Below are 24,188 nucleotides of genomic sequence, written 5' to 3' on the forward strand. Positions count from 1 at the left end.
TTATGGGCCAATTCATCAAAATCACTTTGTGTCTTCACACCATGACTTGTTATTAACTTTCTGTCTTACATTTTAGGTAAATGAACCTTAGAACAATTTTGGGGTAGTCTCCTCTCAAAATGTATTTTTTTTATGTTTATTTCCTTTTCCTTTTATTAAAAATACATTCTTTTCTCATACAATATAAAGAACATAAGACTCACATAACCATGTGGCATAGCCATATATGTTGATTGTACAGGCAGTAGGAAATGAAACATTGTGAATCAAATTCATTTCTGGAGATATTTTGTATTTCTTGGTCAATAGGGAGTTGCACACCTAACATGTGCCTTCAAATTAATTGTCTATCCTGTTCTTAATGATCTCCAAAATGTTCCTTTGACTTGTAAGTAAAATTAGTCTCATATTGAGATTATAGATTACTTGGTAGAGTGTCTGGCATGCATGAACAAATCCCTGTGTTCTATTCATAGGAAAGCATCAACCTAGGTGTTGTGGTTATGTCTTGTAATCCAAGCAGTTGGTCGGTGAGGCAGGAATATCAGAAGTTCAAGACCAGTTTGGAGTTCATGGACTGTTTCTAAACAGATGTGTACATAATCATATACATACATATATATATATATATATATATATATGTATATATATACGTATACATACATACATCATATAATAAAATAATTGGTTTCAGTATCTTCCCAATGGTTACTTTCTTGGTTGTGCTAAGGGACTTAAGGCTGGTCAGTGTTTTTTTCCTGGAAGACTCAGATAGTAAAGAGTTTGTCTCCATATTCTTTGAATGCTTGGTATGAGTTTATACAGCAAGTCTTCAACATATCTAGATATTTCCTCAATGCGGTAGATAGGTTGAATGCCTTCTATGTAAAACTCAGATAACTGGAGATTACACAGCATAGGTAACGTGTAAAGGATACATTGGCAAGGACATGCACACAACCTGCATTTTCTTGTCTGTAAAATGACAGGGATGAAAGCTTTGCTTAGGGGATGTTTTTTAATGCATCTTTCATTTGCATGGAGTTTTGCAAGCACTGTTTGATTTGTACTTAGCCTCTGTGAACAAAGGAAATTCATTGGAGAGGCTTATCTGCTCTGCCAGGTCCCCTCCTGAGGAGTAGCCTGCTTAGTAATTTTCACACTACCCAGTGATTTGGCTCAGGGTTATGTCTCCAGGTAAGGAAGTAAAAGTAAATGAATTGAATCTGTTCATCTCTACATCTGTGCTCTGCTGCCAACTGCTTTCCCAGGCAAATGGGGGAAAGGAAACACAAGCAACTATGATTTATTAGATGAATCACTGGGCCAAATTTGACGTGAGCTTGCGTCCCTTGAGGCTGAAGAACAGTATCCAGGTAAAATTTAACTTTCAATGTGATTTTTTTTTCTTCATTTCAGAAGTTTCTGTTAGTTTCCTGAAGGCATTTACATTAATTAGCAGGATTTTGTTTGTGCTTAGACCAAGTCAGAATGGACAAAACAGATTTGCTTATTGGACTTTTGCTATGATGGAAAAGTGGTTAACATTTGACGGCTTAAACAACTTATAAAAGAAAAAAAAAAAACGAAATAAAAAGTTAACATTCAAGAAAAAAGAGCAGGAGTTGCAGGTTAACACAAAAGATGCATAGAAATCTCACATATTTGGCTTCCTAGATCCTAATATTTCTTCTCTTAGTCTTATACGATAATCACCTTATTGGAGCCACAATATCAGTTCTGGAAAACAACTCTACCCATAGTACTGGCTGCACTTTTCCTGGGTTCTCAATACTCAGCCTACCTTGATCATCAGCAAGCAGCATTAGACCTTGATGGCTCTCTGGCTACAGTCCCTCGCATCAGAGACTGCAAATTGGTGGTGTATTTTGGTATGTTGATACTTCTGAACACAAATTTAAGATTACATTTTATTTTTATACTTATGGTCCTTTCCTGGGAAGGTAACATATTGCTCACAACACTCTGTAGATCCTTTTGCTGACTAATAAAACCTATTGTTGTTTAATTAACATAAGGCCATGGGCCACTGTTATTAGAAACGTTAGAAAAGTTATGTTAGCAACAACATCAAATAGAAGTTAGAAGGAAAGGAGGAATCAAATAACATCTGTGTTAACTATGCAGCTATTTGCTGTCTACCAATCATGTCTAAATAATCACACTATACATCGTATATGGTATGCAGAGTAACAGCATTTCATTTTATAATATTACTATATAGCAGGCTGTAGCCTAAGCCCTTTCTTCACGCGCTACTACCCTTCATCCCCCACAGTCACCTACAAGGGGATATGATTATCCCTATTTTAAAGATGAAGAAACTGAGTCTTAGAGAGTTGGGTAACTAATCAGAAATGAGAAAAATTTCATACCTTCCAGAGTTCAAACCCAAACCTGCTTGAAACTCACCCTTTTCACACCTGAGTGTTCTTGCTAAAGTCTTAGGAATAAGCGTCCCAGTCGTATGAAAGAGACAGACATGAAAGTAACTGTAACACTATGGAAAATATAATCTGTGGCTTGTTTCTATACTCCTCTATTAAACTAATTCTCTCTCAAGCACCCATTGAGGCATTCGCTCAAGTTGATGCAGAAATTCTCCTGAAGTAGCTGACATGACACTTTGGTAGAAAGACCTGTAAGACTGGAAAATTAACTACATGTTATGCCAAGCAGTAGATGCTCAGTAGTGCATCTCCTTCCATTGACCCTCCTTTCTTTTCCATCCTTCCCATTACATGCTTGGTCTTTCTTCTCCGTGCTTTCACTGTCTGATAAGCCGTAAGCTTCTTGCCTTATACTCTGTTACTTAGGAAATTTCGGCTTAGATTCACATCCAGTAAAAAGATCATTGCAAAATAAAATAGTGTCCCCCTTGAGCTAAAAGGCTAAATGGGTCCAGGAACGGAAAAAAAAGTGCATGATATCACTTTTTCTAAGGATTTGGAGGGTCCTATTCTGTTCATCCTTCATACCAGCTGAATGTTCACCAAAGCCTTTTTCTGATTTGCTAGTATTTTCCCCTGGACTTAGTGACTAGGTAGTAGGATGTTCTGTAACAGAAACCGTAAAAGAAAAAAAAATTCTCATCTGGGTAACCTTAGGGAAAATTGAATTTAGTGAAAAGTACCCAACTTCTCTGCATTCCCAGTTTCTAGTCTGAATCTCTGAATCCCTGGCTTTTTATAAAAAAAAAAAAATATGTGGAATGTTACATGTAACATGTAGATGTGATAGTTGTAAACAGTGCAGTGTCTTTCTAATTTATATTTGCCCTCTTTGCAGACCTTAAGTGGGTTGACATTGCAGATGAATGAACTTCTACAGAGGAAATGTCAGCTGGAAATAATGAAGGAAAACATGGATTGTCTTCTTGGTGATGTCCACAGAGTCGGGTATTTAATTCAGTCAACTGCTAACCATCAGATGACTGCTTTACTTTACAGCCAAGCTAAGGCTTTCTGCAATGTTTGCTGCCTAGAATTTTTTTTTAATTATCAGCCAAATAGAGATCTCCTTGTGTGAATCCTAACTATAGCTATGGTTGGTGATGCCCTTCACTGTGACTGTGTCTCAGGCATCAAACATAGTGGGATGTTAGCTGCTGAGTCAGTCAGGACCAGTTGGGTTTTATTCTGTGCAAATAAGCAACTTGAAAATCTCAAGGACTGTAATCAACACCAAAGGGACAGTTTTCATTTGTGCTATCATGCCCAATTGGTCTGTCAACAGTCAAGCAAAGATTCTTGTCTAGTAAGTAATGTTTGGAAATTGTTTCTATGCGTGGAAGTATGAGGAGAAAAATCAAAAACTACAGAAAATTTAGTGTGCACCATTAGCAATAAGATGCTTGGCTTGGAAGTGAAAGGATCATTTTAATTCACCAGTCTCCACCTGAAGTGCCCATATTCCCCTCCCATTCCATCCTCATTAGACTGGAACTTTCTATCAAATTTTGGAAGCGAGAAAAACTGAGAATCCTTAGGGGGAAAAAAAGAACACTAATGACTATACCATTACACAATAAACACAGTAAACATCACTCACATCTTTACAGACCAGTTATTTTTTTTATTTCTTCCTTTTTACTGGACGTTAAAAGAAGATACAAGAAGCCGAGTGTGGGGATAGAGATCTGCTGTCTGTCAGCTGGTGTATTATTCAAGTGTAGATTTAATGGTCTTGCTGGGCTGCCTATTACCATGCTTAGAATGCCTGAAGGTTTGACATTTATTCCAAAGAGCAGTGTGCAGTTGTCAAGTACTTCTTTGTGAATATAGATTCAAAGAAAATTTTACTCAATGACTCTAAGGAGATTGCTTGTGACCATAATTACACCTCTTCAGTAAGTCCTGGGGGAATGTCTTGAACTTGGCTTTTAACTAAATGAAGAATGAAAAAAAAAAAAAAAACCCACATTGCCATTTTCTATGTATACCAGCTGATGACAAGAATGAGAAAATGTGAATGGTTTTGGTTTCAAGAATAATTTATGACCCTCCAGTACATGTTATGCTTTCTAAAGTTAGATAGCATTTCAAAAGCTGCTTCTTGGATGATTTCCTTGACTTCAGCAGAATTTCTTGATTTCTTATGTATGACCCATGGAGCAAATAGAAACTTTTAACCATCACAACAAAAGAGATTATTGCAAAATATCCCTGTATTGTTTCATAGATAGACAAGTCTATTTGGTTTTTGATATTTGGGCTAGACAACAATATATAATCGATTCTTTAAAACCAAATCTCAGATGACAAAACTTGGGAATTAGAGTAAATATTCCGTGTATCACCTGGCTCAGCGCCTCAATTTTGCAGAGGCATAAATGGGGTCCCTGGCTAAACCTTAAAGGTAAAGGCAGAAGTAAGGGCCCTTTCGTCCTGCCAGCCTTACTATTGCAGAGTGCTGTCACACCACTCTGCATCTGAATGCCCAGGTTATGCAAATTGATGGGGAGGAGATATTATAAGGAACAGACTCTTGATCCTAACATTGTCTAAGGATAAAATACCTAAGTTTTAAACAAGAAAAGAATTTTAAAAAAGAGACACATTTGAACCAGAAAATAACAAAACTGAGTAGAAGCCCAAGATGGTGGGAAGAGTGAAATCAGGAGAGGACAAGGGTAAAGTCAGGATTGGGAGCACGATGAAGTGGAGACTATGAAGAAGAAGACAGAGACCCAGAAAAGAATACGGACAAAACAAAGCCACAAGCAAGAACAAAGGTAAGAGGAAAACAGGAAGCAGAGAATGAACAAGGACACGGGACAACAGAGCAGCTACCTAACAAGAAGTATGGCAAGGCAACTAAGATTTTTTTTTATTTTTAATCAAAAACCCCAATAGGAAAGTTAATGACCAAAGGCAGTGAGTATGCTCAGAGGAGCTGCCTTGTTTTATGTCTGACTTAGTCCTCTCACGGATTCCTCTGCTCTATTTTATGGTTAGTTAAGAAACATTTGCAGAGAGTGTTGCCAAGGCACAGGATGAGGTGAAGCGAAGGCCTGGTGGCTAGTAATTTTATTTTCCAAGATGGTGCACTCCCACTGTGAGGAGAATGTTAATTACCAGGGGCAGAACACGGTGGGGTTCTAATCCAGGGACCTCAAGTTTCAGTCAGGTGAGAACAATCTAGAGACCTCTATGATGCAACAAATACCAATTGCTGCACTGTGCTTTTGAAATTTGTTCAGACAGTAGGTCTTACATGTTCTCCAACACAGATGTGCTTAGGAGAGCAGATGGACATATAACTAGCTTTAGTTTAGAAACTGCACTCTCTCTTTTATATGTATGTTTTCTTTCTTCTTTTTCATGTGTATGTATGTATAGTATGCGCATGTATGTATATGTACTTGTATGTATATAGACCTATGTGCGTGTGCATATGTATGTATACATGTATGCAGAGGCCTGAGGTTGAAGTTGGATGTTTCTTTGGTAGCTCTCCTTGTTATCCATTGATGCAGAATCTCTCAGCTTAATTCACAGCTTGGTGTCTTGGTTTATCTGGCTAGCCAACTTGTTCTGAGGCTCCCATCTCACCTTGCGAGCACAGAAATTACGTGTGGGCACCACACCCACTTGTCACTAGGTTCTGGGGATTCAAACTCTGGTCCTTGTGCTTTCATGGTGAGGACTTTCCTCACTGAGATCTCGCCCTCCTTGTACATTCCCTATCAATGTACTGTCTGCCGACTCAGATGCTTGTGAGAAATCACATGAAAAATGTATCTATCCAAGCCCTTGGGCTATTGTGTCACCTTATAGTAGGGTAAACTATTCTACTGTGCCTGTAGAGCGCACATCACTTACAGAGGTCACATGAGTGTTGGGGGGGGGGCACCACACAGCTTCTTACCTAATGTGTTGTAACACTATTCTTATCCCTTACAACTGTCTAAACGTATTCCTTTTTTAGACTTTCTGTGCTAGTTATTCCAAAATATTCTGTGGTAATGAGTTCCAAAAACTAATTATATGTCACATAAAAATACTGTCCTTGTATCTATTTCAAGTTGGCCGAACCTCACTCTTTCTTCTTGCACAGATAGTTTAGAGCTCTTGCTAGGATTTCCGATTCACTAGTTCCGGCTATTATGGGTTGCTAAATTTTATTTTGATCTTTGTTTTCTTTTCTAAACATGGTTGCTACTGCTGCTCTTGTTTGCATTTTGTTTGCAAGACTCTCCTTATTAGAAATGAGTCTGAATGGTGCCTTACCCTTTCCTCTCTTGGCCATGTGAAATCAGCTTTCTCTTTGCTTCTCTGGGGTAACGACCTGGGTTGTTAATATTATTTTTATCTCAAGTCTAGGCTCCTTCCAAGGGCTGAAATTTCTTGAGTCTAATCCTCAGGAACTGTTTTTGAATCTTTTTAAAAAAACATTTTAAATGTATCAGGGAAAAACTGACTATCTAATGGTTCAGTTTAATACCACGAGCCCTGTGTTCTCTGGCCAGTAGACAGCAGCCCTCCAGCAGTATGGGGAGCTCAGAAAGCTATCCAGCTCTGCTCACACTGCAACTCCAATGGTCTATAAATCCAGTTAATTGTGTTGCTTTCCTAAGAAAGAGCTTTCATGAAGGTTCTGAGCTTCCATAGTAGAAATGTACACAGTGATATTTAAAATATTGGCCAGATAAGTAGAGGGTTAGATTAATACTTTGAAAGATAGTCAAGCCAACTGTAGGAGGTTAAACCACAATCACACATTAGGTAGGTAAACTCTCTTGGAACATCCATGGAGATTTCTGATAGATTACCCAGTACTCTGAAAATTTCACCATAGTCCATTTGACTCAGCAAACACGTGCATCATGATGATGGAAACCTTGTGGGTACAAATGAGGAAGATGAAAATCTGTGCTTGCAGGGAGCCCATGCTTTGTTTACCATTCTTTCCTTGGAGGAGGGGTGGAAATTGATGGGAGTGTTTCTAAGGATGTCATGACAGTTGATATTAGGTATCCAGAAGAATCAAGAACAATTATATGCCCTACAAGTCTTCAGATGCCCTGTTGGCAGCTAATGAATAACAAACTAAGTAAAAATCATACATGTATATATATACATCACTGTGACATTTAGCTTTAATTGTCCACTTGACACCATGTAGAATCACCTGGTGTCTCAATGGAGCACCGCCTGGGTGTGACTGGACTGTGGATTGTGGGCATGACTGTGAGGAATATCCTTGTTTGGTCTAACTGAAGTACGAAGACTCATTCTGAATGTGGATGTCACCACCCCCTCGGCAGGGTTCCTGTATGTTCCTATATGTAAGTCTGGAAACAGAGCTGAGCATGAGCAAGCAAGCCAGTGTGCATGCATCCATTTCTCTCTACTCCTGACTGTGGATGTGATTAGCTGAATTCCCTGCTATGATAGACTGCACCCTGGGATTGTAAGCCAAATGAGCCCTTTTCCCCTGTGTTGCTTTTTGTTAAGGCATTTTATCACAGCCACAGAAGTCAAATGATGGCCGTCATCCGGAACTGTATCGGGATTCCATATTGTTTATACAGGAAGTACTTTTTCATCATTGTTGCCCATAGTGGATTTTCCAGGAATTCGGTAACACACACTTTGGTAAGAAATGAAATGAAATTAAAATGTCCAGCAAGATTGGCTCACCATTTTAGAAATCCAGAGCGCCAAAGCCAAGCCTGATCAAGCTTCTGGGTCACCACTGAGACATACCTGCCCTGGCCCCCGCTTCATTCCTAGCTGCGTGACTGCGGTAACAATACCACGTAAAAATGCCAACATATCATGACTTCATTATGCCTTCTACTGAAGCTTGTTTTATTATAAATCACTTTCCTTCTATTACTGTTTTACAGTATAGTTATGCCAGGATGTTGATTTTATAAACATTATATGTGTAGGCAAAATATATGTACACCAGATTTCATTTCAAGAGACATGGAGGTTGTTTCAAAGGATTTACTGTAAAAGTGCAGGGAAGAGAAAATCAAATCGAATATAATTGAGAGCTCTGCCCTATAGGGAGTAAAACACAAATAATTTTCAGTAAAACACTGATAGTTTTGGCAACTTTGCTCCATCAGAGCAACATAAGGGGCAGCCAAACACTGTTAGTCCAGGCTTTGAAAGACATATATTTTTTTGTTTTGTTTTGTTTTTATGTACCTTAAGCACCCCCACCCCCCGTGCCCCACTCCACTTCCCCACCTCCTCTACCCCCTGGCTGCAAAGTACAAATTAAGGCTGAAGGAAATTCTCTTGGCCAATGCCATGCTAAGGAAAATAGTGTTTTTCACAGAAAGCCTTTATGCAGAGGGAGCATGTGGGCTGGGAACTGTAGAGAGCAAAACCCGAAAGGCAAGTTAGTGAACAGGAAAGAAAGAAAGCAGACTGTGAGCTTAGTGTCTCTTTGGAAAACATGACCATAGCTTCTAGAACTTTCTGAACAAAACGTCTGGCACAGACTGCCTTCTTCTTCCACCAGTGGTATTCAGCAACTGTGGTTTTTAACCTAAGTAAAAGTTAAACCTAGATTGAAATTAGGAACTGCGCTGAAGATTGCTAGGTGACGGAGGCCAGGAAGGTTGCTATGGACACGGGACAGGATACTGGGCAGGGCTGCCTGCGTGGAGTTGGGTTTATCAGATGCTTCTAGAAACCTTTGGACCATCCACATTCTCAAAAGAAAAGAAAAAAAAAAGGTAGGCAAGTTTATGGACTTAGCCACTGGGGAAAGGGGAGGAAAGACAAAATACAAACCGAAAGTCAGAAACTCCAAGAGCGTTACCCTAAAGGAAGAACAGAAACATCAGGCAGTTTTCCTGAGCAAGGAGCAGCTGCCTCTCCTCTCCCCTTCCACTCCCTTCTGTCATGAAAGGATGAATTCAGAGCTTGGCTTTGAGAAGTTCAGGGCGGGTTCTGACATTGCATGATGGATGATGGGAAGTTCTAACCACAGCTAAAGCCTAGACCTAAGCCAGGCTTGTTGATGTTCTCTGCTCTCCTAGTAACTCATGGCAACCAAGAAGGAAGTGACTTGGTATGATGAATAATCTCTCCTTGCAGAACAGCTCACTGCTTGTCTGTGCTCGTGAGCATTCTAGGAATGTCCTCAACCATGGACCTATCCTGACTACCAGCCTATCTTCTACTCTCACGGAAGAATGTGGAATATACTTTGTTACGTGGTTTTCCATCTCTCGCTTGGATGTCTTGATTTCATCTCCAGCAATAGTATACCCCATTAATCCCTCAAGGTGAGATTAAGAGGCCGTCCCTTCCTCCTCTGTGTATCGTCAGAGTGTACGTCTTATACATAGATGGTTCTAGAGCACCCTTTAGCTAACTGTTACCACACAGGTAGTGCTAATGACAAACGGAGACTTCAGAGTGGTTGTATTAATGGATGCTTATCCCAGGCTGTAGAAGAGAGGAACTCCAGAGGGAAGAAACACAGCCACTGTTGTTCCTCAGGCAAATGGTGTGTGGGCATTTGAACTGGGTCTAGTGGAGAACCACCGTGCTGCAGCTTCCCTTATGAGCTCATAGGAGGTTATTTTGTTTTTGATTTTGTTTTTGTTTTTTAAATTTCCCAGTCATCTGGGGCTTCCTGTTTTGTAACTGTTATTACATATGTAATACACGACCCACATCTGCCTCTTCCAATAGGCTGTTAGGTCCAGAAGGCAGGAAGGATGTCTACCTGGCTACTCACTTTGTTCCCAGTATCTATCTAGTGGGATGCTTCACACAAAGAACTAGATATCTGTAGCACCTCTGGTTCCTACAGTCAGGCCTCTCTTTTTACTAAGGGGAACTTAGCCTCTTTGCATGCAAGTACAATATGTCCATTTCCCACCATTCATAAAATACAATCAATCTCAGCAATTAAAGAAAGAGCAAGGCCCTTCCTATTCATTTATGTATTTATTTATTCCAGGTTTTTTCTTCTGATGTTATATTATCTAAAATTAGTATCATCTATGCACATATCTCCTTATATAAACCATCTATAAAATAATTACCTTTTTACTATTTGGGAAGAATTATTGGAACAGTGATGAATCTCTGAGCAGAATTTTGAAAGGAGCCAATGTGAAAAATACATAAAATCCATATATAAACTTTAAGTACAAGCAAAACCTATTTCTGGTGTTGGTTAGTCTGGGTCTGAACATAGCAGTAAAAGGGAGGGAAACCGGGACCTTTGGGGGTGGTGGTGCTGATAATGTATTTGTGGATCTTTCTGCCAACTCATTAGTGCTCAGTTTGGCAAATGTATGTAGGCACTACCAGTTGTACAAGTTCTCGGGTCTTCTTTCCTCTTTTGATACTTCCGTTTACTTGTTGTGTGTGTTAGTGCAGGTGCACACGTGCCGGGGAGTGTGAGAGGAGATCAGAGGACATCTTTCAGGAGCCAGTTCTCTCCTCCCACACAGGGATCCAAGGACTGAACTTGTGTTTTTAGGTTGTCAGTGCCTTTACCCACTGACCCATCTCACTGTTCCCAAAACATTTCACTTCTTAAAAAGTTCTCCCAAGTGTAACTGGAGAGATGGCTCAGCAGGTAAGAGAACTTACTGCTCCTCCAGAAGACCTGGGTTCTATTCCCAGCACCCATGTGGCAGCTCACAAATGTCTGGAACTCCAGTTCTAGAGGACTTGATGCCCTCTTCTGGCCTCAATCAGCCCCAGACACACAAATGGTGCGCAGACATACATACAAGCAAACTATATATATATACCTAAAAATAAATAAAATTTTCAAAATTCTCCATGTGTCCAAACTAGTGGCTATATGCATTGCGTACGCATACATATCTGCATATGTACACATGTAGTTAACATACTCGTGTGTAGTCCCCTGCCCACCTTTTCCTGAGTGACTTTGTGTCTCTTGTGTCCCTGGAGCTAAGGGGAAGATAATACAGCTTTCCACTCACACTGTGTGAGTTAGGGGTTGAAATTCAAACACTGACTCTAGTGCATCCCAGACACAAACAGTCCTTAAAGACAGACTTCTCTGTCTGAATTGTAACTGCCTGTGCGTTTCACACTCTACTGATGTAAAGGGAAAAGATTTTTGGCACAGAAAAACTTCTACATAAACTTTAACAACAATTTTCCAAAAGCCTAAGTTGAAAGGTTTTTTAAAGAAGAAAAGGAGGAAGGAAGGACATATACTACATTAAAGAGATTCCTTTATTTTCCAAATAGCATTTCAAACTAGGTTTGAGCCCTATTTAGGGTTGAACTTGATCTGGTTATTTAACTATTATCAGCCTATTAATATTTTCATACTATATTGGCATTGAGAACTAGAATAATGAAACTTTATTAAAATATTAAATTGCACAATTAAATGAGAGAATATTTTCTCTAATGCCCAAAATGCCTATGTAAGTCAGCCTAGTGATGCACCAGACTATACCCCCACCCCACCCCCATCCAAACTGTTCTACACAAGTTTCAAAAAGTCTGCCCTTTCTTTCCAACATACAGTCCGCTTCACCTGCAGTCATAGGAAAGTCAGGTCAAGAAGAGGCGTGATGCACCATACAAAATATAAGTAAGCAAATAAATAAGTGAAATAAAATGGGTAAAACCAAACAAAAAGTCTTAGTCTCCTCCTGCTGTCTCTCTCTCCCCTCCGCATAAACTCAGCAGGAACTTTTCACGGCAAAGCCACTCATCCTCCAGAGCAGCCTTGTATAGCTAGAAAAAGGGGTTTGGAGAGAGCCCGGCTTGGTCCCCAACAGCCGGGAGGAGTTCCCGAACCCAGGTGGCCAGCAGCTTTCTGCCCACGACTTACCACCAGGAGTGAGCAGCACAGCCACTTGTTCATTGTGGTCCTCGGGGAAACCTCAGGCTGCAGCCGCTGGGTCAGTGCTTAGGTGCGCCTCTGCAGCCGAGGCGATCATGACGTTTTATATAAGGTCTGGGCAACAGGAAGTATGCCCTGCCTTTGATCTGTCAAGTCTCTCATGTGAACCAACCTTGTACCTTTCCTTTTTAGGAACCCTGGGGCGCGAGTGGTAGGGGTGCCTGGACGCTCCAGGGTTAACGCTTTAGGCGCCGGAGTGGGAGGATCCTGCTGTGGAGGCGTGGGGCAAAGGGAGGGGGTGGACTGACTTCTGTAGGGGGGGAAGAAAGAAGAAAAGAAGGGAAAAGCCACCACCGAGCTGTGAATCAGGCTGCAGCTGTCCCGCTGCGTCCTAGGCTTCCCGCCAGCGGCAGCCTCGGGGCAGCTGGGACCTGCTGTGAGAGGCTGGGCACACGCAAGGGAGCCTCTGGGCAGCCTCCGGGCAGCCTCCGGGCGCTGTTTCCTCCACCCAGGGTTTCAACTACAACAGACGCCTGCCGAATGTCGCAGATAATATTCCCTTTCTGGGAGAAGTCTGGAATTATCGTTTGACCTATTGTTTGAACCCTTTCCCAGAGATTCTGGAGCCCCCGAAACAACCCCTCTTTTAAAGGCGTGGCATTGTCTTCAGCACTGTTGGGAGAGTTCGTGTGCAAACTGTCCTGGACCCGCGGAAGAAGGCATTTAAAAAAAAAACAAAAAACAAAAACTCATATTTCCCCGAAGTTATCAAGAGCTAGGGAGAACCAGAAGAGTAAATTCTTAGTCCGTGAAGTAGAAAAGCCTTAAAGCAACTCTTCCCTTCCCAGCACCCTCCTTCCCAAAGGCTCCTGAGAGTCCTAACCACTGGACTTCCCTCCTCAAAGATTAAGTCGCCTCTTCACTGCCCTCTGCTGTTGGCACTTTTAAAGATTTGCATACCAGGTTCTTGTCCTGCCCACCAGTCCTCCTACTGCCTGTTTGGAAGTCAGGTATGATTGTTTCCAAATTGAATTCTCATTCCAAGGTGACCTAGGCAGCTCGCAAGTCAACTGTAGGTGGGTACACCACGCTGGTTACAGCACAATGGGCAAAGTCCCTGAAGAACTGGCTTCCTTATCAGGGGCAGGGTTAGTAAGATGTCTCCTGAGTAGGGCAAATTCTTCTGTCAACAGCAATCAGGGCGTCCACCTCTTCACAGCAGGATGGATCTTATCCTACCATGAGTTAAAAGCAGATCCACAGACCAAACAAATAATTCTTGGCAGAAACATACACGTTGCTGGTTTCTTACCGTGAAGGAGTTCACTCCATGAACACACCATGCAGGAAGGCAAAAAGTTGCATGATTCTACACCAGCCACTGTTGCTTTAGTTTCTGCTTCTGAAACGGGAGATACCAACACTTAAAACTTACCGTAAGATCCAAGTAAATCCAAATGTTAAGTTTCAAGCCCCGTGTTTAATGTCAGGACTATTATTTCTGATTAGGAGATAGTAGTCTGGGATATGAGCTGAAAGCATGTTTCTCAAAATGTAACATGATGTCAATATGTAGGAGTGACATAAACTACAATCACTTGGAAAAAGAGTCTCAATGAGGGATTGATTAGCTTCATTGAACTGGCTTGTCGGCCTGACTGTAGGGCACTGTCTTGATAAATGGATGTGGGAAGAGTCAGTCCACTGTGGGCAGAACCATTCCCTAGTTAGGGTATCCTGAACTGTATAAAAGTAGAGAAATAAAGATGAGTACAAGCAAGCAAGTATGTATGTATGCATTCTTTTCTCTCAGTTCTTGACTATGGATATGATGTGACTAGTTTGAAGTTCCTGCCCTGACTTTTCCACAATGATGTATTTTAACCTGGAATTATAAATTGAAGTAAACACCCTTATTCCCCCCTTACTCTCCAAAAAAGAATTGCATTCTGAAATGTCAATTATAAAAAGATTCATGTCTTTCTAAGCCTGTTTCTACTTTCACATCAACATCATCATCATCATCAATAACAACAACAACAAAAAAAAACCCTGGTATTGTAGAAGAAGACAGCAAATAGAAACATTTTAAGTCACATTAAATACAGCCCACTTTCACTTAGTTGTGATCATTAAATAAAAGAATGGGTGCAAAGTAAATTAGTGCCCATAGGAAATATTTGCAAAAGCCAGGGTTTGTGGTGTGTGTGTGTGTGTGTGTGTGTGTGTGTGTGTGTGTGTGTGAAAACCAGAGATTTTTTTTTGAGACATGTTCTCTCTATATAGCCCTGCCTGTCCTGGAACTCACTCTGTATACCAGGCTGGCCTTGAATTCACAGAGATCTGCCTCTGCCTCTATCTGCCAAGCCCGGGATCAAAGTGCTATTTTCCCAGCACTTAGGTGGTGGAGACAAAAGAATCCCTCAGGCTAACCAACATCGAATTTAGCCAAGTGTGAGTTTGGGGTATCATGAGAGTCTCTACCACCACAGTGCTAGAATCCTGGGCATGCACCACCACATCTGAATTTTAACTTGGGTTCTGTGAAATGAAACTCATGTCCTGGGGCTTGTATTGCCAGCACTTTACTGACTGGGCTATCTCCCCAACCTATGAGTTCTGGATCATCATCATCATCATCATCATCGTCATCTAGGTAGTGTGGCCCAGCTGGCCTGGAAGTCATAACCATCCCTTACCCCACACCTCAACCTACTGAGTGCAAGGCCTGTGGTCTTCACCACCATGCCTGGCTTCAACTCCAATTGTGATTGATCTATGGAAAAACATATGAATCCTGTAGTCCAGATCCCTAACTTTAAGCCTTAGTTCCACACCTTCCTACTTCAGCAACCTCAGACAAATGACCTAAGACATTTGTATTTCTTTATCTATATAGAGCAACAATAAGTCTGCAAATTGGTACTCCTTAGGGATTTATGAGGAATGGATAAAGCAGAAAAAAACACTCAGAAGAGTATCACACAGTTTTCATTAAGTTTTATATGTCTACTTGCACGTGTGTGTGTGTTATTTATTTAATTTTAGACAGTTTCCTGTAGTCCAAATTGTCTTGCACTTCCTACATAGGCATAGTTAGCCTTTAACTCTGGATCCTATTGCCTCTACATCCTAACAGGCTTGTGTCATCGCTTCTGGTTTGCATTAAGTTTTAAGTGTTATTTGAGGTCCTTGGGAAACTTATAAGAGTGCAAGGTGAATTTATACTCCTGAGGACAAGAATCCCATGTTTTCCTGTAGTATTCCCTGAAATTTACAGCTCAGACTCTGGCTCCCTGTAACTATTCAGTAAAAAAAGGCATGGTAGTGGTGGCTATGGGAATAAGGTAATTAGCTGAAATGGTGATGCTAATTTGGTTATCATTTGTCACTTGATACAAATTGGAGCATCATTTATCTTGAATCACAAAATAGACCAGGTATTGACTATGTATCTCAGACTTTGACTGTGGGCTGTTCATTAATCACTTGCCAGCAGGAAATGGACAGAGACTGTGAGTTATTGGTCATTTCATTTGTTATGTTCCTAGACCAATCTGACCGACCCCCTGGGATATTCCCAAGTGATCTTCCACTGTGGATAGCAGGTCCTGAACACTCGAAACTCCACTTCATCTGAAGAATTAATTGGAACGGACCTGGAGGTATGCACTAATCCCGAGGGGACACATTTGAACAGTAACCTAGAAGACTACATTCATCTTCCTGTGACAGAGAGGTCCCTCACAGGCAGAGGCCATTGGTATAGTAATCAGAGTCCTGTAAATTTAGCCTCTGTTTCTGGGCACCAGGTATGCATGATGCTAGCGTTCTAGGCAAGACCTCTTTGCACATATTGTAAATTCTCTCTCCTGAGATATTTGAATCAAGTCCTATATGAAAACATTTTCACTGCCCATGTTGCTGATTATCCCCAGTAACATTGTCCCTCCATACCAGTCACTTCTAACACTTAGAAAAAATGATGCCTGAATACTGGGTGCTTCCCATAGGGAAGCAATTCATCTTTTCAACACAGCAGCTCAGCACCTGATACAAAAGGTCATTTATAACCATCACCATAATCAGAATAGCTGAAACCCAGGCAATGATTGATTTCAGTGATCTGAGAGAGAAGTCACGCTCTGAGGTGTCAAGAACTCTGAGGGACTGATCAGTTGTCATTGTGTGCTTAAGCCTCCTACACTGAAAATCAAGAATAATCATTTTGAATGTATGTGTATAAAAGGATATTCGCTTGAAGAGGAAGAATGTATTCCTTGTTATTTCCCTGTTATGAAGAAAACCCTTCATTCTGAAACGGGGACAGAAAGAAAATCATAGTGCTGACAGGTTACTGATCTGATCGTTTCATTCATGTTTGCTAGTGTCTTCACTAACAATGTTTTAAACTTCAATTTTCTGACTTTAAAGGTATTGTATAGCAGGTTAAGAATTGGATGGGAACTTTGTGGGTTTTTTTTGTAGTTTTGTTATTCATTTATATACAAAGTATTATATGAAAAGAAAACTTCAACTGAGGTCCTTTTTGATGGAGTTGGTCTCTAGTTGATCTAGGCTCTGCTCTTAAGTGTTGGGTTACAGATAAGTAGCTACTACCCTGGGGTGGTTCAAAGTTTGTGTGACTTGTACATCGAAATAATGCTTTTTATGGAAATTAAATTTAATCCAGTTAATCCCAGAGAGGTGTAATCAAGGCTATGTGCCAAGTGGGAAGAAATACATTGCAAAGGGGACCTTTGACCTTGAGTGACTTTAAAGTCAAGCTCTGAAAACTGAGCTTGCTATCAGGTGGTGAGAAGGCAGTGAAGGTCTTGGAGAAAGAACACTGCATGGTGGGGAGGACAGGGCAGTAGCCTCTAGGTAGGAGGATGTGAACTGTGACTTGAAGGAACTGAAACGCAAGTGTGGCTGATGCATGGAGAGCAAGACATTAAAAGGAATGGAAGGCTAAAGAGGTGAGTGGCCCAGGGCAGAAAGTTTAATTGAGTTTAGTCTTTCTCTAAAGAGCCACCAGGAGCTTCACAGGGTTTAAAGCTTAGAAGTGTATCTTACTTAACTCAGGTGTCCACAACAGCATAGCACCAAGTGAGTGGTTCATAAGCAATGGAAATGTGCTTTTTATCATTCTGGAGGCTGCAAATCTGAAGAATATGTTATCCAGGTTTGAGGCTGGTGAGGGTCCTGGGCTTCAAACTGCTGGCTTGTCCTTTGAAGCCTCACACAGCAGAAGAGGGTGAGAGAGCTTCCTCTTTGTTTCTCTTTTATCAGGACCCAAATCCTACCTATGTGAATTCCGTCTCATGATTTGCCATCCTCACCTCGGCCAGTACTCCTTTGTCTAATATCATTCCACTGGGGGTGGTTAGATTCAAAATAAGAATTTGGAAAGAGGGTATGACATTCAGCCTAGAAGAGCAGACAGGACCATTATAGTTTCTGTGGGTCATACTTTTCTGTTTCACACCCTGCCAAACTCTGAGGACCATCCAGCCTAGCATAGACACATAAAAGGAAGTGCTGTCAAGCTACAAATCATTGCCAAATTCATAGTGTCTCTGTAGATGCACATTATGGAATCAGGACCAAAAATGTCAGCAGTCCGTAACGCAGAGCTCTGTTCCAATCAGCTAAAGAGGTATGACTTCTTGCTGACAAAATGTGTGACCTTTACTGATAATCATTGCAATTACTTCAACTGGAGTTTCTTGAAACCCACATATTCATTGTAGTAGCGACACAGTCCCAAGAATTGGTTCCTTAATTAAACAGTGGTGTGTTTTTCAAACAAACATTCACCCCAAGGCTTCTGAACAAACAAATATTTGTAAGAACAGCGTGTAAGAAACATGTTTATCCAGGGTTCCTGCCCAACATCCTTGCAGAGATCTGGTCATTGCTCATATTAATTTAACAATTCTTATTGTCTGCGAAATTTGTCTGTGCCTACCTAATGGACATAAGGTAGGTGGGAACCCTTAGAACTATTTTGTTAATGGGCAATTGGCTGCTTCTGTCTGGGAAAAAAACCTCCCTTAACTAAATCTAACCTCGTGAAGCAGAGGCTTGGATGAGATAGTTCTTAGAGAAATTAATCTACAAGGCTGAATTACTTCTCCAAGCAAGGGTTTGTCTATAAAAACTTGAACCTAAAGGAATTCTTTTATGTAAATATTGAGTTAAAGAGGTATGGTGGATAATCTTCCTTGACATTCTGACTAGATTCAGAATTACCATGGAAGCATACCTCTGAATGTCTCTATGAAGATATTTCCAGAAAGGTTTGCCTGCGGAGGGAAGCCTACCTTGCAGGTGAGTACAGCATCCTATGGACTGAGATCTCTGACTGGATACGAAGGAGAAATTGAGCTGAGCACTGATCTCTCTTTGCTCACTGATCATGAGCACATGGTGACCAGCTTGCTCATTCCTGCTGTCATGACTTCCTGCCCATGACCAACTGTGTCTCCAAACTATGAGTCACAACAAATCTTTCCTTTCTTAAATTGCTTTGTATCAAGTTTTTTGTCATAAGAACAAGAAGAGAAACTAGTAAAAGAATAGACAATGAATAGACACTATAAGCAAAACAGAAGATAAAGTCCATCTAAGCATAAAAGCACTGCTAATTTATTCAGAAAATGCTTACTTGGTATCTACTGGATATTCAAAACCTGTCTCTCAACTCAAACTTTGGCCACTTCTTCCACAGACAGTGACAAGCTACTGACACATCCTAATCCTGAGTGAACTTGTTCAATGCACAGGCACAAAGATTACTTCCTGTGATAGAAATGTAAAACATGAAGCAGAAGGACCACTGGGTAGCCAACACCAGGACTAACCTCATTAAACCCTCAGGTCCTGAGAGTTGGAGAAATGAGTTCCAGCTCCATCATTTATAACCAAAATGTCTTCGGTGAAGTCACTATGAGTCTCTCAGTGTTTCCAGCCTCTGAGTTTTTGATTTTGAAAATGGATATTCTAGTCATTAAATAAATCTGTACATACTGCATCAGGATTCTAACAGTACCAAATCTTGTAACAGTTTATGAATCCTAAAGCACTCTAAAGTTTCTCTAGCTGTCAATGACAGTTAACTTCCTTGATCCTACTTTTAATTAACATTCAAAATGGACAGAAGGGCCTTTGAAAACTAAATACAAAAGTGAGCAGCTGATACACTAGCTTACCAAAAAGTACTCTGAGTGTTTTCATCCCCAAGAACTAATAGATGTTTGAAGAGCTAGACAAGCTTAGTTTGATTTGGCTATTATACAGTGCAAATATGTATTAAGACATTACATGGTACAATATAAATGCATATAATTTTTACTTGCCAATTTAAAAAACAACAACAATAACAACAACAAAAACACTAAGACAGGTTGGGAATACAGCTCAACAGTAAAGCATTTGCTTAGCATTCATGTGGCTTTGAGTTCTGCTCCCAACACAACAAACAAACCAAGAATAAACAAAGCAAAATAATAGAAAGATATACAAAGAGGTGAAGATCTAGGACCTTTTTAAAGTATCTATATATTTTCTATATACATTGTATTTATTGTTTTTCCTAACAATAATAGCATCTTGAATGCTCACAGTGTGTAAATGCTGCAGGAGTATTTCACATGTAACACACTGACATGGATACTGTTGTTTGATTTTCTGTGATGATAAGAGTATGTCTAGAGCAGTTAGCTAACTTACAGACTGTCAGCAGCTAGACTTGGGGCCGCACAGTCTAATTTCAGAGTCTATGTTTCTCATTATCTCTGCTGCCTTTACTAGATGGAAAGGTTTTTTTTTTTTTTAAGCTGAAATTCAATTAATTTCATTATACAGAACCTCAAAGTGTTTGGAATATCTTCGGAGCACCCAAGAGTTAGAAGTAAGTAAAGATTAGCTTCTCTTATTAGATAGATGTGCAGATTCACATATACTTATTAGCAATCAGTTCCCAAATTGTGACCCCATGTGAGTTAGTAACTTTGATGAAGTTAGAACTTTCCTCTACTGGAAAGTTATGCAAAAGGGATGAAATGATTCAAATGTAACAAGATCCAGTAGAAGAATGTAAGTACAGTGCCTCCACTCAACAAACCGGTATTTCTAGAATCGGAATAGAATCCTGGACAGTTGAAAATCAAGCCTCAAGTAGTGATTTTAAAAAATAAAGAGGCGGGGTGGCGGCGGCGGTGCGGGGGGTGAATGCATTCTGTATTTGGACACAGGCTTAGGAGATATGAAAGTGCTTTAAGCCAGTGTTTACCATATTTTTGGCTGCTATTACCCACATAGAAGAAAATGTTCATTTAACTTAATGCAATAAATACTAAGGAGTAGGCTGCCTGGCTAGCTTGGTTGGTAGAGATTGAGACACTTAAATACTAGGGAACAAGATTTGCCGGGTTCAGATGCTCATATCTTATCGTTGCAGTCAGGAGGTTGCCTCCGACTGGTTTTTAACCCTCTTTGACTTTTAACATCAACTTTTGTCTCTTGTAGACAATATTTCCCCTTCTAAAAATGTATAATTTAATAACCATAATTTCCACAACAAGGGCCCACTTAGTATCAGTAAGAAACAAAGCATGTGGTATTGCAAGACTGACTGACTGGCTCTTAGACATGTAGTTTCTTCCTGGAGGAGTAGACATCACAAATAAATCAAATGCCATCCTTGCAGAGAGTAGTTCAACCCGACTAGAGTGCACACAAGGTCAGAGCGCTTGTAATTGAGAGTTTTAAAATGTATGATGGTCGTAAAAGCCAAGCGGGGCATGGTGGAACAAGCCCGTGATTCCAGCGCTCTGGAGGCTCTGGCAGAACAATTCCAATTTCCAGATCAACCTGGGCTACGTAGGATCGACAGGGAGAGGGTTGGGGAAGAGAACGGAAGGAGGAATGGAGGGCAACAGAGAAGTGAGCAGGAAGCGATTTGTGAGCAGAAAATAGCCCAGGCTATGGTCTGGGAAAGACAGGAAGATGGGGGTTGGCTTGGACGACTATAAGCAATGCACAAATGAAAAGCACACCAATCTCTGTCATTACCACTCCTCCTCAGACCCAGTGAAATCTCCTGTGATGGTTCATATTGCTCTGGCACCACAAGGCACTGCTTGAGGACTAGGAATGTGAGCAGAGGGGAACCCGAGAAGAGTCAAGGTCACCTCCTGGTGTCTGGTAAGTGTTATCTGGGCGTGGCATTCTTCTCCCAAAAGGCAGGTCACTTCTCTTGCTGGGGTGGGTTCCAAAAAAGACAAAGGAATACTTCGCCTTCTCAGCCACTTGGGAGCATTTTGCACAGAGGGACCAAAGACTGGGTTCACAAAGGCTGAAGTATTTGTTTCAACTTTAGTCAGTTTGTGGCAAAAATGTTTTCTTAGCAAGATAAAGTCTGAAAATGAGAGGTCTCCAGCCCAGAAAAAAAAAAAAAATGTATGTAGGCTCATACCAACTTCTCATTCAGTTTCAAAAAATGTTCACAGCCTGTGATCCAGAGGGGAAATTGATTTGGAATGAGATGAGAATTTTTGTTGTTTAGAGGGTTTGGGGGCTTATAATTTTCTTTATTTTTTAATTCCTTAAGAAATTCATACACCTATATAATGCACTTATGATTTTTAAAAAAATTATACAAAATATTTTTATCATATTCCTTCCCCTCCCCAACTTCCCCCAGATTTTCCCCACCTCCTCAGCCACCCAACGTTATGTTCTCTCTTTCTCTGTCTCAAGAGAAAAAGAAACAAAAAAATCAATAAGACAAAAAAAAATAACAAAACAAAATACTCAAAAAACCATGGAGATTGTTTTGTGTTGAGCAACTACTCCTAGGTATTAGGTCTGCTGTGGAGTGTGGCTGATATACCCAGTGACATTCCACTGAAGAAAACTGATTTTCCCTTTCCCCATGGCTATCAATGACAAAAGCTTCTTGATTAGGGGCATGTCTATGTGTCTGCTTTTGCTTTTCAGGGCTGGTATTTGTCTGGTTTGAACCTGTTCAGGTCTTTTGTGGTCCCATCGTTCTGGGAGTTCATATGTGAACAGCAGCATCCTGCTGTGCGTGGAAGACACTGTGTCTGAAGAACGTTGTGCCACATGTGTGTAGGGGTTCTGGAGGAGGCTAAGGGTTTCAGATTTCTTGGCACTGGAGTTTTGCATACAGTTGTGAGGGACCTGACAGGATTGCTGGGAACAGAACCCGGGTCTTCTGGAAGACCAGGAAGCACTCTTAACCGCTGAACCACCTCTCCAGCCCCCAGCTATTCACTTCTAAAGAGAAGTTTGTATGCTGGTTAATAGCGACCTTGTTGCGTCATCCGTTCTCCTACTTCAATATTTATCTTTCCAGGGTTCCTCTCCAGGCTACCGAATTTTCCACGTTTTATAAATGAGGGTTGTTTTCAACTCCCGAGTGCATCCTTACTCCAGCCTGGTCCGGAGCTGGTTTTTACCCTTTGGAATTGTGTGCTTCCTGGCAGCTCAGAGATTGGGGTAGTTGATTCTACCCGGCAGGTGTGGGATGTGTGACTGAGTCACTCGAGAATCTCAAAGAGATATTTGTTAGAGGAAGCAGCAAACAGTGACTGATTCAGGAGCTTCTTGGAGTCCTAACAGCTTGGTACTTACCGCGGCTTGTGTTTGTAGGAAGCTTGGCCCTTGCTCTAGTGGCTGTTAACTGTAGGGGAGATGAAAGAACAGAAAAGCAGAAGTTCCAACAGCAAGATGGGGGGGGGGTGTAGAAGAGGGGATTTTTTTATATATGTGTGACCTCTTACATTTTGTTCTTAAACCAATAGGTGTGAGAAAAGGCTTGGACAACGTGGGACAGAGACCTGGCAGTGGAGCTGCCTGTGGAATCCAGCTGTCTGGGGACTTGGTAGACCCAGAAGCATATGATGTAGGGCTCATGAATTCAGGCTATGAAGCTAGACTGCTTGCTTCTGCAGCCTGGCTCACTCGTTCAATAGCTCCGTCCTATTTCTTTGTGCTTCCATTTCTCTAGCTTGAAAATGGAGAAGATAATGTCAGTGCTCATCTTTTGCAACTTCTCTGCCAATAATAATAATAATAACAAATAATAATAATAATAATAATAATAATAATGCATGAAGCACTTAAAACACTGTCTGAAAAACCATAGGTTCCCCTGTCTTCAATAAAATATATTGCTGAGTTATTAGAGAGTGGTCGTTCTCGGTGCTGTGTCAAAACAGCTGCCAAGGTCGTTGCCCAGGAAAATTTTATGATTGTAAAGGCTAGCCATCCTACAGTCCCCCCTTGCTTAGCAGAGACAACTGGATTCACAAAACACAATTCATTCCAGGAGCCTGAAAGTCAAGTCACTTGGGAGGACGTAAGTGTCCTCAGGTGCCTGCAATGCAGAGCCCTCTCCCTTGTCCCCATGCATCTGTTGTGTGTCTGTGTATGCTCCTCACCTCTTATCTGATCTCTTCCTCAGCGTTTTCTCTAGCCTGTTCCGTGCTTTCCAGAAAGATTCATAAATGTCGTTGAAGGGCTCTCTAACAGGCCCTAGTGTGGTAAATATGGTGCCGACGGGTTTTGCCTCTTTACCCCTTTCCCTCTCCCTTGCTAAAAGCTGTTACATTCCTAAAGCTAGACCCCAAGGTCCATTCCCTTATTTGGCCACTGACTCATTACTGAGACAAAACACCAAGGACAGACAATCAAAATTCATTATTGGCCTAATATGTCCAATCAGGATTTTTACCAACTCACTCCAGCACAGACTCCCCTTCTTCTTCCTCCTGAAAAACCCACTCCTACAGAAAAACAAACAAACAAAAAAAAAA

General features: G+C 41.0%; 1 protein-coding gene and 2 long non-coding RNA genes across 3 annotated transcripts in view; 2 read left to right on the forward strand and 1 right to left on the reverse strand.

The window, feature by feature from the left end:
• Tnfrsf11b (TNF receptor superfamily member 11b) overlaps positions 1-12,744 on the reverse strand; it is a 27,563-nt gene extending 14,819 nt beyond the window's left edge. Inside the window, exon 1 of the mRNA XM_052747812.1 lies at positions 12,331-12,744. Coding sequence (XP_052603772.1) covers positions 12,331-12,363 — 33 coding nt within the window. The 5' untranslated portion in view covers positions 12,364-12,744. The remainder of the gene's footprint in view (positions 1-12,330) is intronic.
• On the forward strand, positions 8,824-18,815 carry LOC128116507 (uncharacterized). Its single transcript, XR_008220488.1, has 3 exons — positions 8,824-9,775; positions 15,894-16,007; positions 18,586-18,815. It is a non-coding gene; the product is annotated as an uncharacterized LOC128116507 (long non-coding RNA).
• A 1,393-nt stretch (positions 18,816-20,208) lies between these two features.
• On the forward strand, positions 20,209-23,414 carry LOC128116226 (uncharacterized). Its single transcript, XR_008220413.1, has 3 exons — positions 20,209-20,257; positions 21,434-21,552; positions 23,175-23,414. It is a non-coding gene; the product is annotated as an uncharacterized LOC128116226 (long non-coding RNA).
• The last annotated feature ends 774 nt before the right edge of the window (positions 23,415-24,188 follow it).

This window comes from Peromyscus californicus, unplaced genomic scaffold, assembly GCF_007827085.1.
Source record: "Peromyscus californicus insignis strain IS unplaced genomic scaffold, ASM782708v3 Scaffold_20__1_contigs__length_68692818, whole genome shotgun sequence".
Lineage (NCBI taxonomy): Eukaryota > Metazoa > Chordata > Mammalia > Rodentia > Cricetidae > Peromyscus > Peromyscus californicus.